The sequence below is a fragment of the Lycorma delicatula genome, chromosome 6 (assembly GCF_047948215.1).
Source record: "Lycorma delicatula isolate Av1 chromosome 6, ASM4794821v1, whole genome shotgun sequence".
In the NCBI taxonomy this organism is placed as follows: Eukaryota; Metazoa; Arthropoda; class Insecta; order Hemiptera; family Fulgoridae; genus Lycorma; species Lycorma delicatula.
Window position 1 is genome coordinate 15,178,701 of NC_134460.1, and position 13,122 is coordinate 15,191,822.

At 33.5% G+C, this 13,122-nt stretch overlaps 1 protein-coding gene across 1 annotated transcript in view; it reads right to left on the reverse strand.

The window, feature by feature from the left end:
- The window catches only part of LOC142326569 (uncharacterized), a 427,256-nt gene that overhangs the window by 120,280 nt on the left and 293,854 nt on the right, over nt 1-13,122 (reverse strand). The window contains exon 3 of the mRNA XM_075369149.1: nt 9,691-9,908. Within this exon, the coding sequence (XP_075225264.1) occupies nt 9,691-9,908 (218 nt within the window). The remainder of the gene's footprint in view (nt 1-9,690; nt 9,909-13,122) is intronic.

The following is a 13,122-nucleotide window of genomic DNA, read 5'->3' on the forward strand; positions in this document are numbered from 1 at the left end:
CTGCCTACACAATTTTTCCCTTCTACCTGTCCTTCCAATATTAAAGCGACTATACCAGGATGCCTTAGTATGTGGCCTATAAGTCTGTCTCTTCTTTTAACTATATTTTACCAAATGCTTCTTTCTTCATCTATTTGCCGCAATACCTCTTCATTTGTCACTTTATCCACCCATCTGATTTTTAACATTCTCCTATAGCACCGCATTTCAAAAGCTTCTAATCTTTTCTTCTCAGATACTCCGATCGTCCAAGTTTCACTTCCATATAAAGCGACACTCCAAACATACACTTCCAAAAATCTTTTCCTGACATTTAAATTAATTTTTGATGTAAACAAATTATATTTCTTACTGAAGGCTCGTTTACCTTGTGCTATTCGGCATTTTATATCGCTCCTGCTTCGTCCATCTTTAGTAATTTTACTTCCCAAATAACAAAATTCTTCTACCTCCATAATCTTTTCTCCTCCTATTTTCACATTCAGCGGTCCATCTTTGTTATTTCTACTACATTTCATTACTTTTGTTTTGTTCTTGTTTATTTTCACGCGATAGTTCTTGCGTAGGACTTCATCTATGCCGTTCATTGTTTCTTCTAAATCCTTTTTACTCTCGGCTAGAATTACTATATCATCGGCAAATCGTAGCATCTTTATCTTTTCACCTTGTACTGTTACTCCGAATCTAAATTGTTCTTTAACATCATTAACTGCTAGTTCCATGTAAAGATTAAAAAGTAACGGAGATAGGGAACATCCTCGTCGGACTCCCTTTCTTATTACGGCTTCTTTCTTATGTTCTTCAATTGTTATTGTTGCTTTTTGGTTCCTGTACATGTTAGCAATTGTTCTTCTATCTCTGTATTTGAACCCTAATTTTTTTAAAATGCTGAATATTTTATTCCAGTCTACGTTATCGAAAGCATTTTCTAGGTCTATAAACGCCAAGTATGTCGGTTTGTTTTTCTTTAATCTTCCTTCTACTATTAATCTGAGGCCTAAAATTGCTTCCCTTGTCCCTATACTTTTCCTGAAACCAAATTGGTCTTCTCCTCTCTGTTTAAAACGCGCAAAAAATATTTTATTTTTCGTTGCGTTTGCCAAATTTGGATGTACTCGGATCGACTTCAAATTTTCATTTATTAACTGTTTTTCAATTAATAGTTATTTTTAGTCAGGAATGATTATGCCAAAAAATGTTTGGCGGTAAAAAATGTGTGGTGGTACGTTCGTTTCGTTTTTTTTTAAGGCGATAAAGAAAATTATATAACGATGAAAAACTTCATTCATATGTCGGATAATTTTATATTCGTAAATAAAAACTTCATTTGGTAAATCGTCTCGTTTAGGGATTTGCAACGAATTTCAAAAGAAGATGATTACCAACTGCTTTCCAAAATAGCTATTCATATTTTTCCACAACAGGCGATTTATCAATTATTTTAAAAGAATTGTAGTTTTAAAAATACGTTATTCTTATTATAATAATATTTATTCGTTATTAATATGCGGCTTTTTTTACTTGGTTTATCAAAATAATCTACCGGTTGTATTTTTAAATTAAAAGAAAAAATGTTTAAAATTTTCTTGAATTTTATTTGCAGATCACCAAATTTTAATTAACGATCAGAAAATAATTTGTCTTTACTTTTTAAAATGTCTGCGAAGCTTGAAATGTAACTATATCTAATTCAAAAACCGAAGTCACTTATTCCTAAAAAATAACAATATCCGCTTTTATGAAACCAGGCAAGGGGATAATTGTTTGCGTGTAACACAACACAACACTTCGGCTTACGATTAAGGGTCGGGTCCCCCCAACCCCTTCTCAGACACACGTGTGTCTGAAGGTTAATAATTACGTGGAGTGAATAATTACTGTTTGCTTCTTTCCAGAAAATCGCCGCCCCAAAACCGCGATCGCGAATAGGTATCACCATTTGTAAGTTCCCTATTACCTTCCTTTCCTTTCAAGAAAGAAGAAAGAGGGAACGAGCCCAGCAGCCACCTGCCCAGCAGCCTTCTGCCCAGCAGCCACCTGCCCAGCAGTCACCTGCCCAGCAGCCACTGACAGCACAGAAGAGCGAAGAAACCTGCACTTTCCCCCGTTCAGCCCTTCGGGGCTTCGGGAATTACAAGGTTAATGGTATGTAACTTCGGTTACTACCAATTCTTGGAAAGTGCAGGTCAAAGAAGAACGAAGAAGTCTTCGGGAGAAGAAGAAGGAGAAGATGAAGATGAAGAAGAAGGAAGACCAGCCACTCGTCTCAACATCACGGACTGGAGTCCGGAACAGAGCCCAGCAGAGATGCGTCCTGAAGGGCAGCCATACCAGAAGCGGATGAAGAGCTTCTAAACATCCTCTCCTTTTCAAAACTTACAATAAGATAAAATAACCCAGCAATTGCGACTCCTCCGGAAAAGGGGACGCATTGCTCCCTCCTTACAGGTAGTGCTCCTTTGTGGCGTATTCCTGCTAGCCTATTAAGAGTTAGCACCGAAAGGACTTCAGTGGACGGTCTGAAGGGGAATTACGTCGGGAGGACAGGCTTTATAAGCCTAGCCTTCCGCGGTCGGCCCGTAAAATGGGTTCGATAACGCTGGTTTAACAACGGAATTGGAATGCAATTAAATCCGTCCTTAAAACACTAAATAATAATAAACAAAACTTGTAAAAATTAGACCCGCTATTTAAAATTAACCCTTTTAAAAAAAACAAGCCCGATTAGAATGATCCAGCAGCAAGGGACTCTGTCCAGGTTCTGCGATGGAGTAGGGAGTAATAGACTCCTGCCAACTTTGCATTCCATTCCATTAAGGGTCTCTTATGCTTCCGTTGTCATTTTATTTACTAATTATTTGTCCTCTCCTCCTTTTTACATAATTTCTTATCTACATTATATTTTCATACAAAAAAATTCTTACATCAACTTCATTGTACTTAAAAGCCGGTAACATTATTAAAGTTTCTAATATATCTAGTTCTTTTAAAGCTGAAAAAAAATTAGGTACTCCCGAGAAGAAACCTGTGTGGGAGTTAGTTACCATCACATTATTTTAACTGTATTAAATGAATAAAAAAAAAATAAAAAAAATTAATATATAACTTAAAGGCACTGTGCTGTCTACGACTAAAGTAAATGAAATAATTCTCGTACTTATTAACATCCCACCAAGGCCAATAAACCTTGATACCATTAGAATTGCATAACAATAGAAGAAGTTACCGTTAAGAACACCTCTCCACACAGATTTTTAATGTATACGAAAAAGAGCTGTGCTAAAAGCGTAGAGCTTTTTGCGCGATTCGTATTCAAAGAATTTCCAACTCTAACTTACTGGATTCTACCTGACAGAAAGCTAGAAAACCAATCCCCACAGATTTCTCTGACACCGGCATTTCTTAGTTTTTTTAGGATCGACAGAATCGAAGGCCTTTCTAATATGTAGGAATAATGCAGCAGCCTTTGAGTCGCTGTTTATACTGTTATAAATACAAGAGAAGAGATTTAGCATTGCATTTTCTGTATCACGGCCTTTCCTAAACCAAATTCATTATTATTATAGAAATATGTTTTACTTAAAAAACCATTTAAACGAATCCGCTTGAGCTTTTCAAGTATTTTGGAAAAATCGATTATAAAGCAATAGGTCCGTAATAATTAGGATCGTTTTTAAATCCTCCATTATGTATTGGAATAATGACAGACTTTTTTAATCGCTTTGGATACACTCCTGTTGCCACGCTAAGATTAAAGAGAAAGACTAGTATATCAGATATTTTGTCTATTGCAGTCTTTATGTATCTACTGTAATTTGATCATGCCCAGGGGCTTTTCTTCATTTAAGGGATTTTACTAAATTTTCTATTTCTTTTTTGTTTGTAGGCGTATAAACATTGTAGACGGACTTGTATTTTCAGAATGGAATAAGGTTTTATAACGGTTTTGGAGGGTTTCATTGCGTTTATTTGTGTCCGATGAAAGTGGCAGAGCTGTATTCACTGTGGCAAGTGATTAATTCATTCGCAGTACAGAAATTGACCGATATTATTCGACCATCTCTAATCTGGTTTATCTTGTTAATATCTTTAATTTGGTTTATTTTATTACTCGGTTTATTTTTACCGATAAGTTTATTTACGATACGCAAGCTTTCTACCGGGTTACCCTTTAAAGTACTCAGCATTTCATTGTAGAATTGGGAGTTAGCTGCTTCACACTTGGCTTGGTCGCGTAGTTTTTTGTATTCGTTTAAAAGTTTAATTTTATACGGTTACTATTCCAAATTTTTAATATAAATTTTCTTTTCGATTTTAGTTATAAGATGAAAATTTAACCAAGGTTTTTGAGATGGTTTTTTATATTATTTTTTACGATAACTTTTTACTCTTGATAAGTTCTAAGTTACCCTTTCAAACGTTTTTGAGAATGCATCAAAAACCGTATTTACATCTTCATAAATATATGCAAACGCGACCAGTCGGTTTTGTCTAATTCGTTTCTAAGGGTAGGCATATCAATTTTTGAAAAATCAAATCGACCGTTAGCGGTAGAGAAACATGTCAGAAAGAGAGTATAGTTTACTGTAGTGTAAAGAAATTATTGAGCGGTCAGTTATTTCGAAATGTTGAACAGCTGATCGGAAAGTATCGTCCTCTACAAGTGATTGGAGCGAATAAATAGATGATCCAGACACGAGATAGAGTTTCCACACGTACGCGTAGGTTCTTCTACGTAAGAGGCTGGAGATTACAAATCTGTATTCGTCTACCAAAGAATTTAATTTTAAAATATTATTATTTATGTCAGCCGTTATTAAGAGATTAGGGCGGTAATAAAAACTAGATATTCTTTTATTTCATTAAGAAAGTAGTCGCTAGCTGTAATGTGGAATCTGTATAAAGCGATAAGACAAAATTCGGTATCTGCCGCTTTAAAATCAACCTTTGTACCTTGCAGCGGAGACAGAGGTCGCATTATTAAATCGTACATTAGATCTTTAATATAAGCAGCTATTCTGCCCGCTCTGTAGTCGTCGTTACAATTAGAGTAGCTAGTATGATTATCGATCGGTTAGCAGTTTATTTCTTCACTGTAAACCCACGTCTCTGTTCATACAAGCTGGTAATTTTCTAATTTATTAATTTCCATCAAAGTTTTCCCTTATACTACGAATATTTTGAACTATACACAGTAGTATTTCACTAAATTATCGGGGAAAAATTATTTATATACAGTTACTATTATAATGATGAATAGAAATAAGATATTATATATTCTCGTGATTTAGATTAAACAATTAACAGAATGAACGCTTTCAAGTTTAATTACCGGGTCACCGTCAGTTTTTCGGATTAAGATTGAACCGTCTCTTATCCGTAATTACATGTAGTATTTATCGGATTTCGCTTTTCTCGCTAATGCAAAAACTTTCCTTTGTTCTCGGCATACTCTGGTTTAGATAGAGAGGAATATCAGAATTCAAACCCCAGCGTGTAGAAAAATCACGTTTGACTCTTCTTTTTTGCAGCAGTTCGTCCCTATCGATCCTCCGGAACTTGGAAATTCACGACTGAGGGGTAAGTAAGACCGTAGTCCCGTTGAGGGAGCCCTCTGGAGTTCACTTTTAACCACTAGTCTTGTATTAACAAAAATAGTACAATATATAAGACAAATATAAAGTTCTTTCGCTGTAAATACCTTTGCTTTTTGCAAATAAACAATAATTACCCTAACAATTTATAAATGAAATTTAGTACATTATCTTTTTCACTTAGTCTTAACAGTAACTCACCAACCACTTCTTGTTTTCATGCGCTGGAATTACTTGTGACGTCGCCGTAATCGCGTCGTACTTTCACGCACTAGAAATTCGCTCCTTCACTGACATCCTTGCAGAATGCTCTTCAGAATCTCCTCGCAGACTGTGATCATAACGTCTCGCTTAGACTGATCGTCAACCGGTCTTCCCCGGAGTATTTATACTTTTATCCTCTTTACCTGCTGGACCGGACCCGACTCAGCATGATAACCAGCGTCCGCCGTCACATTTTCCCATGAAATTTCAAACCTGGGTCCGGTAACTCTTCTTACGGAAGAACATCTGTGTAGGTGTGTCAGTGGGCAGTATAACAAAGGACGATTGTTAAACGGACCTTTTACATTTACTGAAAGAGTTTATTTTAGCCCTTTTCTGGATTCCTTCCATTATTATATTACTAATATTACTACTTTATTTTTAATCTACTACTTTATTTCTCTACTACTACTACTACTACTTTATTTTCTCTTCTACTACTTTATTTTTAATTGGCAGGAATCCGTTACTCAGGCTTGTTATACCCGGTCTTGTATATATAAACAAAGTACTTACAGAAATAAAGTTAATACATTTGCACTTAATAAGATCACATAGGTTTTTTTTTTTTTTTTTTTTTTTTTTTTTTTTTTTTTTTTTAGGGCGAAAAACGCTTGCGCGTTATCATCGCCCGGAGTCTTTTTATTTTTATATATATAAAAAATAAAAGGATTTAAAACTATTCTAAAAGATGAATAAAACTTACGACTAATATCACAGATAACAACTAATATAAAATCAAGAGTAAATAGAATTTTACAAAGTCCAAGATGGGTATAAAGGGCCCATTCTTGGATAACAAAAGACTAAAAAAAATCTAAAAACCATAAAAGATCTAATATAAAACTTAAAACTAAAACAACAAAATGAAATAAAACTTAGAACTAACACAAATTATATAATTAAAACCAGGTTAAAAATAAAAATTAAAAAGTTGAAATAAAACTTAAAACTAACATTACTAAAATCTTACAACTAATATCACAGACAGTCTTTAAAATATTAAAAATAAAAAAATAAATAAATAAAATAAATAAAAAATAACTATATAAAATTTAACAAATTCCGATAAGGAGTGTAAAATCGGATAAAAAAAAAAAAGAATAAAAAAAATAAATCAAAAACTCAGAAAAAAAGAAACTTATTTAAAAACTCTTCTAGCATTAAAAAATATACGCAACGATATTAAATTTTTTGCATTAACCCAGCACTTCGAAGAAATAAAAACAACCGGGTTAAAATTTCATTATCATTGCACAAGACACCACGGATATTTCTGGGTAGATTAAATTTACGACGCAACGCCGCATAACATATGCAATCCACAAGTATATGGTGCACAGTCATGGGGCAGTTGCATCGTGCGCATAGGGGTGCTTGTCCTCTTATCATCAGGTAATCGTGTGGGATCCTCGTGTGTCCTTTTATACTCTGGTCTCTTTTCATTACGCATAAATCTTTCGCCTTTTACTAAAGATCACATAGGTACAATAGTTCACAAAGGTCTAATGAAAAACAAACAAAAAAATGTATAACACCGTTAAACAATAGACAAAGACAAACAAATAGCAATATAACTAGCTCGTGATGATAAATCGAAAGCGGCTAGGCTCCTCATCAAGGCGTAGGAAGATGCTCGTCGAATATGCGATATTGAACCGGCTTAAGAATCGCTCGGATTCTCCAGTCCGAGTCCAGCGTATGTAGGCGTTTCAGTCGCCGGATATCCTCAATGTTGTCTGTGAGATTAACCGCTAGAAAATTCACGCGATTATCTAATCGCATTCTCTACTTTGAACCGAACGGTTTGAACTCTTCGCGAATGTACGATAATTTAAATTATTCGTGAATTTCTTCGTTCTGTACGAACCACGGCGCCTCCGCAGCGGTTCTCCCCAACTTATTCCAGAAACGTATAATCTCAATGTTACTCTTGCTCGTCGTACTCCGTAGCTCTAAACATTACGTACGATTTTAGAAACACTTTGTATATTAAAAGTTTGTTGGGTATCGAAAAGCGTTAATTCCTGCCTGATAACCCTACAAAACTGCTTATATCTCGCGTTTAACTGTTTTCTTTTTTCTCTCGCATGGTATTGGTTCAAGCAATTGTGAGTCGAATAGCGTCTGCGATCATACCCGCTATTCTAATTCTGTAATCCATAGAATAACTTTACGTTAAATAAAATGTATTCACTTATTCAAAAGTTTTTTAATGTTTTTTTTTTGTTTACTTTATTACATGTTTAATTATATTATATTTTTAATATTTTACATTACTGTGTCGTATATTAATAAACGAGATGAGATGAACATGTAGTGTGAAGTTATGAACGTGACAGTGAACAATACAATAATATAAATCGAATGCATATATTAACATCAGCTGTACTTAGACTAACTAGATATACAATTGTAAAAAAGAAGAAAAATATATCGTAAAGTAAATAAGATATCAAGCTGAACAGTATTTTCCCGTCGAACGACAATCAAGGTGAAGCCCGAGGTACCTTTACCGGTCAGAGTGTGTGATGAAAATGTCGTCTAAATGTGTTGTAAATATTTGCTCAAAATAATTTTCAATAATGGCATCTGAATTGTGAATTATTTCACGGTAACTTTTTATATCTTATGCGTTTAGGTTAACATCTCACGGCTGTATTTATATAATTAATGTGGACTTAAATCAATTTTTTAACGTATAATATATCTTATATTAACGCGATCTACATAATGTATTCTATTTATCGATCGTAAATGTTTATTTATTAATTTAATGGCATTCTCAAGTATAAATCCGTTAAGTTCGAGGTAGTGTATACTACAATATCGAATGATGGAAGGGTTTTACATATTTGTATGTTAGGTGAGTTTTTATGGTTAGATAGATTATTAAACAAAAATTATGATCGTTTATGAAATAAATACAGAAGTAGGTCTGTTAACATCGTACATACAGTGGCATGATCGTTCTTATCGCGTATATAGAAGTAAAATAAGGGCTCTTATCGGGGAAGTAAAAACTGTTGAAAGCAGCAGAATTTTAAGAAGCGTGTAAAAGATTGTTGAAGAAAAAATAAGATGAGAAATTTATGTAACAGGAATGGGCTAAATGTTGTTGCTGCTAATCTAAAATAAATTTGTAACGGTAGACGAAAAGATCGTTTTCAAAGAACTTATAATAATAGAATCCTAAAGTTGTTCCAGATTATAAGAATAGAAGAAAAGTCAAGGAAGACTGTTAAAATATTGGAAATAAAATATTATGTTACAGGAACAGATTATATATAATCTAATCCCTGAATTGGAAGAGGAAAATGAAATAACCATTTCTTCGTGAAATGCATATGTATTTGAAAACAACTGATAACAGGTAAATTGTCGGTTGAAAACCATCCGACTTTGGTGAGAACAATCAAACATGTTCAGTTATTAAGAATATATATTTACTCTTACGCAGGGGCGGGAGAATAGTTCTCGTTAGTTTTTTATCATTTCTCTTTTAAAACAAAATTCGGCAGCGAAATAAAATATTACGAAGCATATCTCATCGACAAGCATATAAGTACGTGTATCGTTTTAGTTTTGTTAGTCGATATCGGAAATAGTTACAAGCGCGAGATCGAAACTGTTATATAAATTTGGAAAAATACAAGGGGGAGTAAACTCCCGTTTTTATTACTTACAGAAAACGTTTACTCGATTCCTTTTATCGTAAGAAGGAGAACCCCGAAATAAAAATTGAATAAAAAAAAAATATTCGGTACTGAAAAATTTGGAAATACGGTTTAAAAATTCATACTATGTATAGTAAATATATATAAAGATTTACCTTAATTTGAATTCAAAGGGAGCGGCACTATGATAAACCCTTAAAGTAACTGTTACAGTACTAGTCTCGCTATAATATACTGCAAAACCTCTCGCCGCACCGCACCATGATCCTCCGGTAAAAGGACGTCCCAGTTCTAAAAGTTGCATATGTCCATCGGGACAACCGTCTAATGCAGTTCCTTCGAACCGGCCGATATGAAACGCATCAAATATGAGCTGAAAAATAAAACAAATAATATTTTATATAAATATTTAAATTATCGGTGACAAATAAAATCATAAATTCTGTTATAATTTTATACGAGTATATGCGTTAGGATAGTAAATGCTTAAAAATTCACTTGGTATCGTAATTTATTTTATTCGTAAGTTATTTATATAAACGTTAGTTTATATCACACTAAATGTTACATCACACTAAATTGCCTAGGATTTGCAGATGACCTCGCTCTTTTAGCAAATAATATTCAAGAAGCCAAAACACAAATCATGAGCCTTCAAAACCTAGCACAAAAGATAGGACTACATATCTCTTTCGAAAAAACTGAACTAATGGCCATAGATCCTCTGGTAATAGAGCGCATTACGGTAAACAATCAGAAAATTAAAATAGTAAAACGATTTAAATATCTAGGGGAAATAATAACTTATAATTTAAATGAAAAAGTGACATGGCAAAACAGGACAAATAAAATGATTAAATCCCAAAAATTAACTCGGTCAACATATAACAAAAAATGCCTTTCTGCTAAAACAAAACTTAAACATTATAAAACTATAGTACAGTCAGAAGTCACCTACGGAAGCGAGACCCTTTTCAAAATCACTCAGAAAAACCGAATTGAAAAAATTCTGAAAATAGAGAGGAGAATTGTCAGAACGTGTATCGATAAAAAACACCAAAAAGAAGGCCGATGGTGGATTGTGCCAAATGAGGTGGTGTATCGAGAAATAGAGCCTGTTACTGATACTATGCGGAAAAAAAGAATCTCTTTCTTCGGTCATCTCATAAGGACACCGCAAACAAGACCGTCAAGAAATATCATTGAAAAGCTCTGGTTCCAAAAGCTAGAAGTAGGATGGATCAAAGAAATTAGAGAAGATATGAAAGAATTGGGAATTTCCCTCACCGACCTACAGAATAAAACTGGAAAAATTACAAAGCTAAAAGATAAAAGCATTAGATTTAAACAAAAGACAGACAAACGACAAAATACAACGAAGAGGGTATTTACGGATGAAGAAAAGAAAGCAAGATCTGAACGGATGAAGAAATACTGGGCAGCTCGAAAGAGTAAAATAACACGCTTTTCTCAGAAAAGATCCAACTAAAATTGACTTAAGTGGTCCCATGTTGGCCGTAAAAGCATAATAATAATAATATAAACGTTAGTTTATACGCCGCTGAGGTGAACGTAAACGCGATTTGCAAGCAGGGAATAGAATGGACGCCAAGGAAGCGGTGGGTAACGAGATTACAGACGATCGGTGGCCATTGGTCGTGCCTCATGTTGTTATGACAACCTGTTTGTTCTCAAGAGCCGATAAAAAACCGGTTTTAAACCGTTATATTAATTCAAACGTTAGACAATATTTTTAATGTCAAACTTAACGATGTTCGGACTTTTTCGATCATTCTTTTCTATTTAATACATATAAATATTTTCAGCTAGGATCTTTGCAGCCCTGTGCCTTGGTGGTTTATTTGAATAAGGAACATTCTTGTTTAGAATACGATGAAAAGGTATATTAAATTTTAATTTTACAGGTGTATCTTTATTTTGTGTTTGGATATTTCGTAAAGTTCAAGAAATTTAAGATGCGGTTCCGTCGCTTACGTGTAGAACATCTTGGTAGTTGTTTTGTAATTTATTTTTCACTAAAATCTGAATGTTGAATATGACTGTTGCTATTAAAAACGGTTAATTTTCTATATCGTTCACAGCTGTTGAGAAAAACACTAAAATTATTGTTAATTAAAGCTAATAATTAATTATTATTAATAATAATTTTAATTAAATTATTAATTATTATGTAAAGTTAATTTTTATTTTCATTGCAAATTATAATTATTATTATCGTTATTTTAATCCTATAGGTTTTACGGTCACACAATTTGTAACATACAGGTCGATGCAATTTGTTATATATGAAATTACTTTTTTTCCAGTACACGTGAAGTTTGAATAAAGGAAATCGTCAATATTTACTGTGACTGACGTCCGGAAATTCTTCTGTTAATGCATTAATATGTAAGTTGTATTTATAAACCGGTGTTGTTTTTTTCTGACCTACATCGGTTTTATTTTATTCATTTACTAAAACTCGATGTAATGTTTTATCGATTTATGTTCACAGTATGGAAATTTTGTTATTATTCGTCATACATATATCGCGCATTCATTTGTTTTTTAATCGAGTAGTTTATTAATTTAAATTCTCCGCGATATATATGTTAATAGCTAATTACATCAGTAAATAAAATATACACTGGAGACCGTTCGGTGCATATTACTCTTCATTTATGTTTGTTTTCAAACCAAAATTTATTGTCGTTTATTTAATAACGTTTTCATTAATTATTAAAAAAAAATCGATGCGAGTTATTTGTAGTAGTTCCGTTATATATTTTCTGATTAATTTAAGATTTCGCGATTATAGTAGACGATAGGCCGCTTTCCTCATATGTATAATTATTAAAAAGAAAACTTTTTATTTTTGAATAATTTTTGCATAACATAAGACGCAGATGAAATAAAATAAAAAAGAAATATGCTTTATTAAGTACGTTATTCTTATATTTGGATCTTTATATTTAATAAGGATAATACGTTATTATCCTTACTAAAAAGGATGTAACATCCATATCCTTTGATAATTGGCCGATTTGATAATTTGATTTTGGGGCCGATTTGATAATTTGATTTTGGTTTTCCAAATACTAATTAGCACTTATTTCAATCAGGAAAGATTATTATTTTATAATTAAAATTTTGGTGTGTTCATTTTTATAATATAAATAAGAAAATGTACATCATTTATGACTAAAATTCGTATTACAAGGAAAATGAACGATTATCCGAAAATTTATTCGTAAGTCTAGGACGACGAGATCGATTAGATATTAAGCACCTTGAGGATACAGGTCCATTTCGGGCGATGCCACCGATGTGGTGGCCGGACTTGCACTCCTCGTTCGGGAGGAAATGTACGGGGGAGCTATTACAACGGATGCGGAGGCATCACTTGTCTCCAGATCATGTCAGGAGAGATGGGATCAGTCGACGAAGGATAAATGGATCCGCAGGCTGATTTCGACTTTCAGAGACGGTTGGACCGTAAGGACTAGAAATTTTGGCGCGTTGGTTTCTTATATAGATCACGGCTGTTTCAAAGCACACTTGTACACGTGGACGTTGAGACCCTCTGT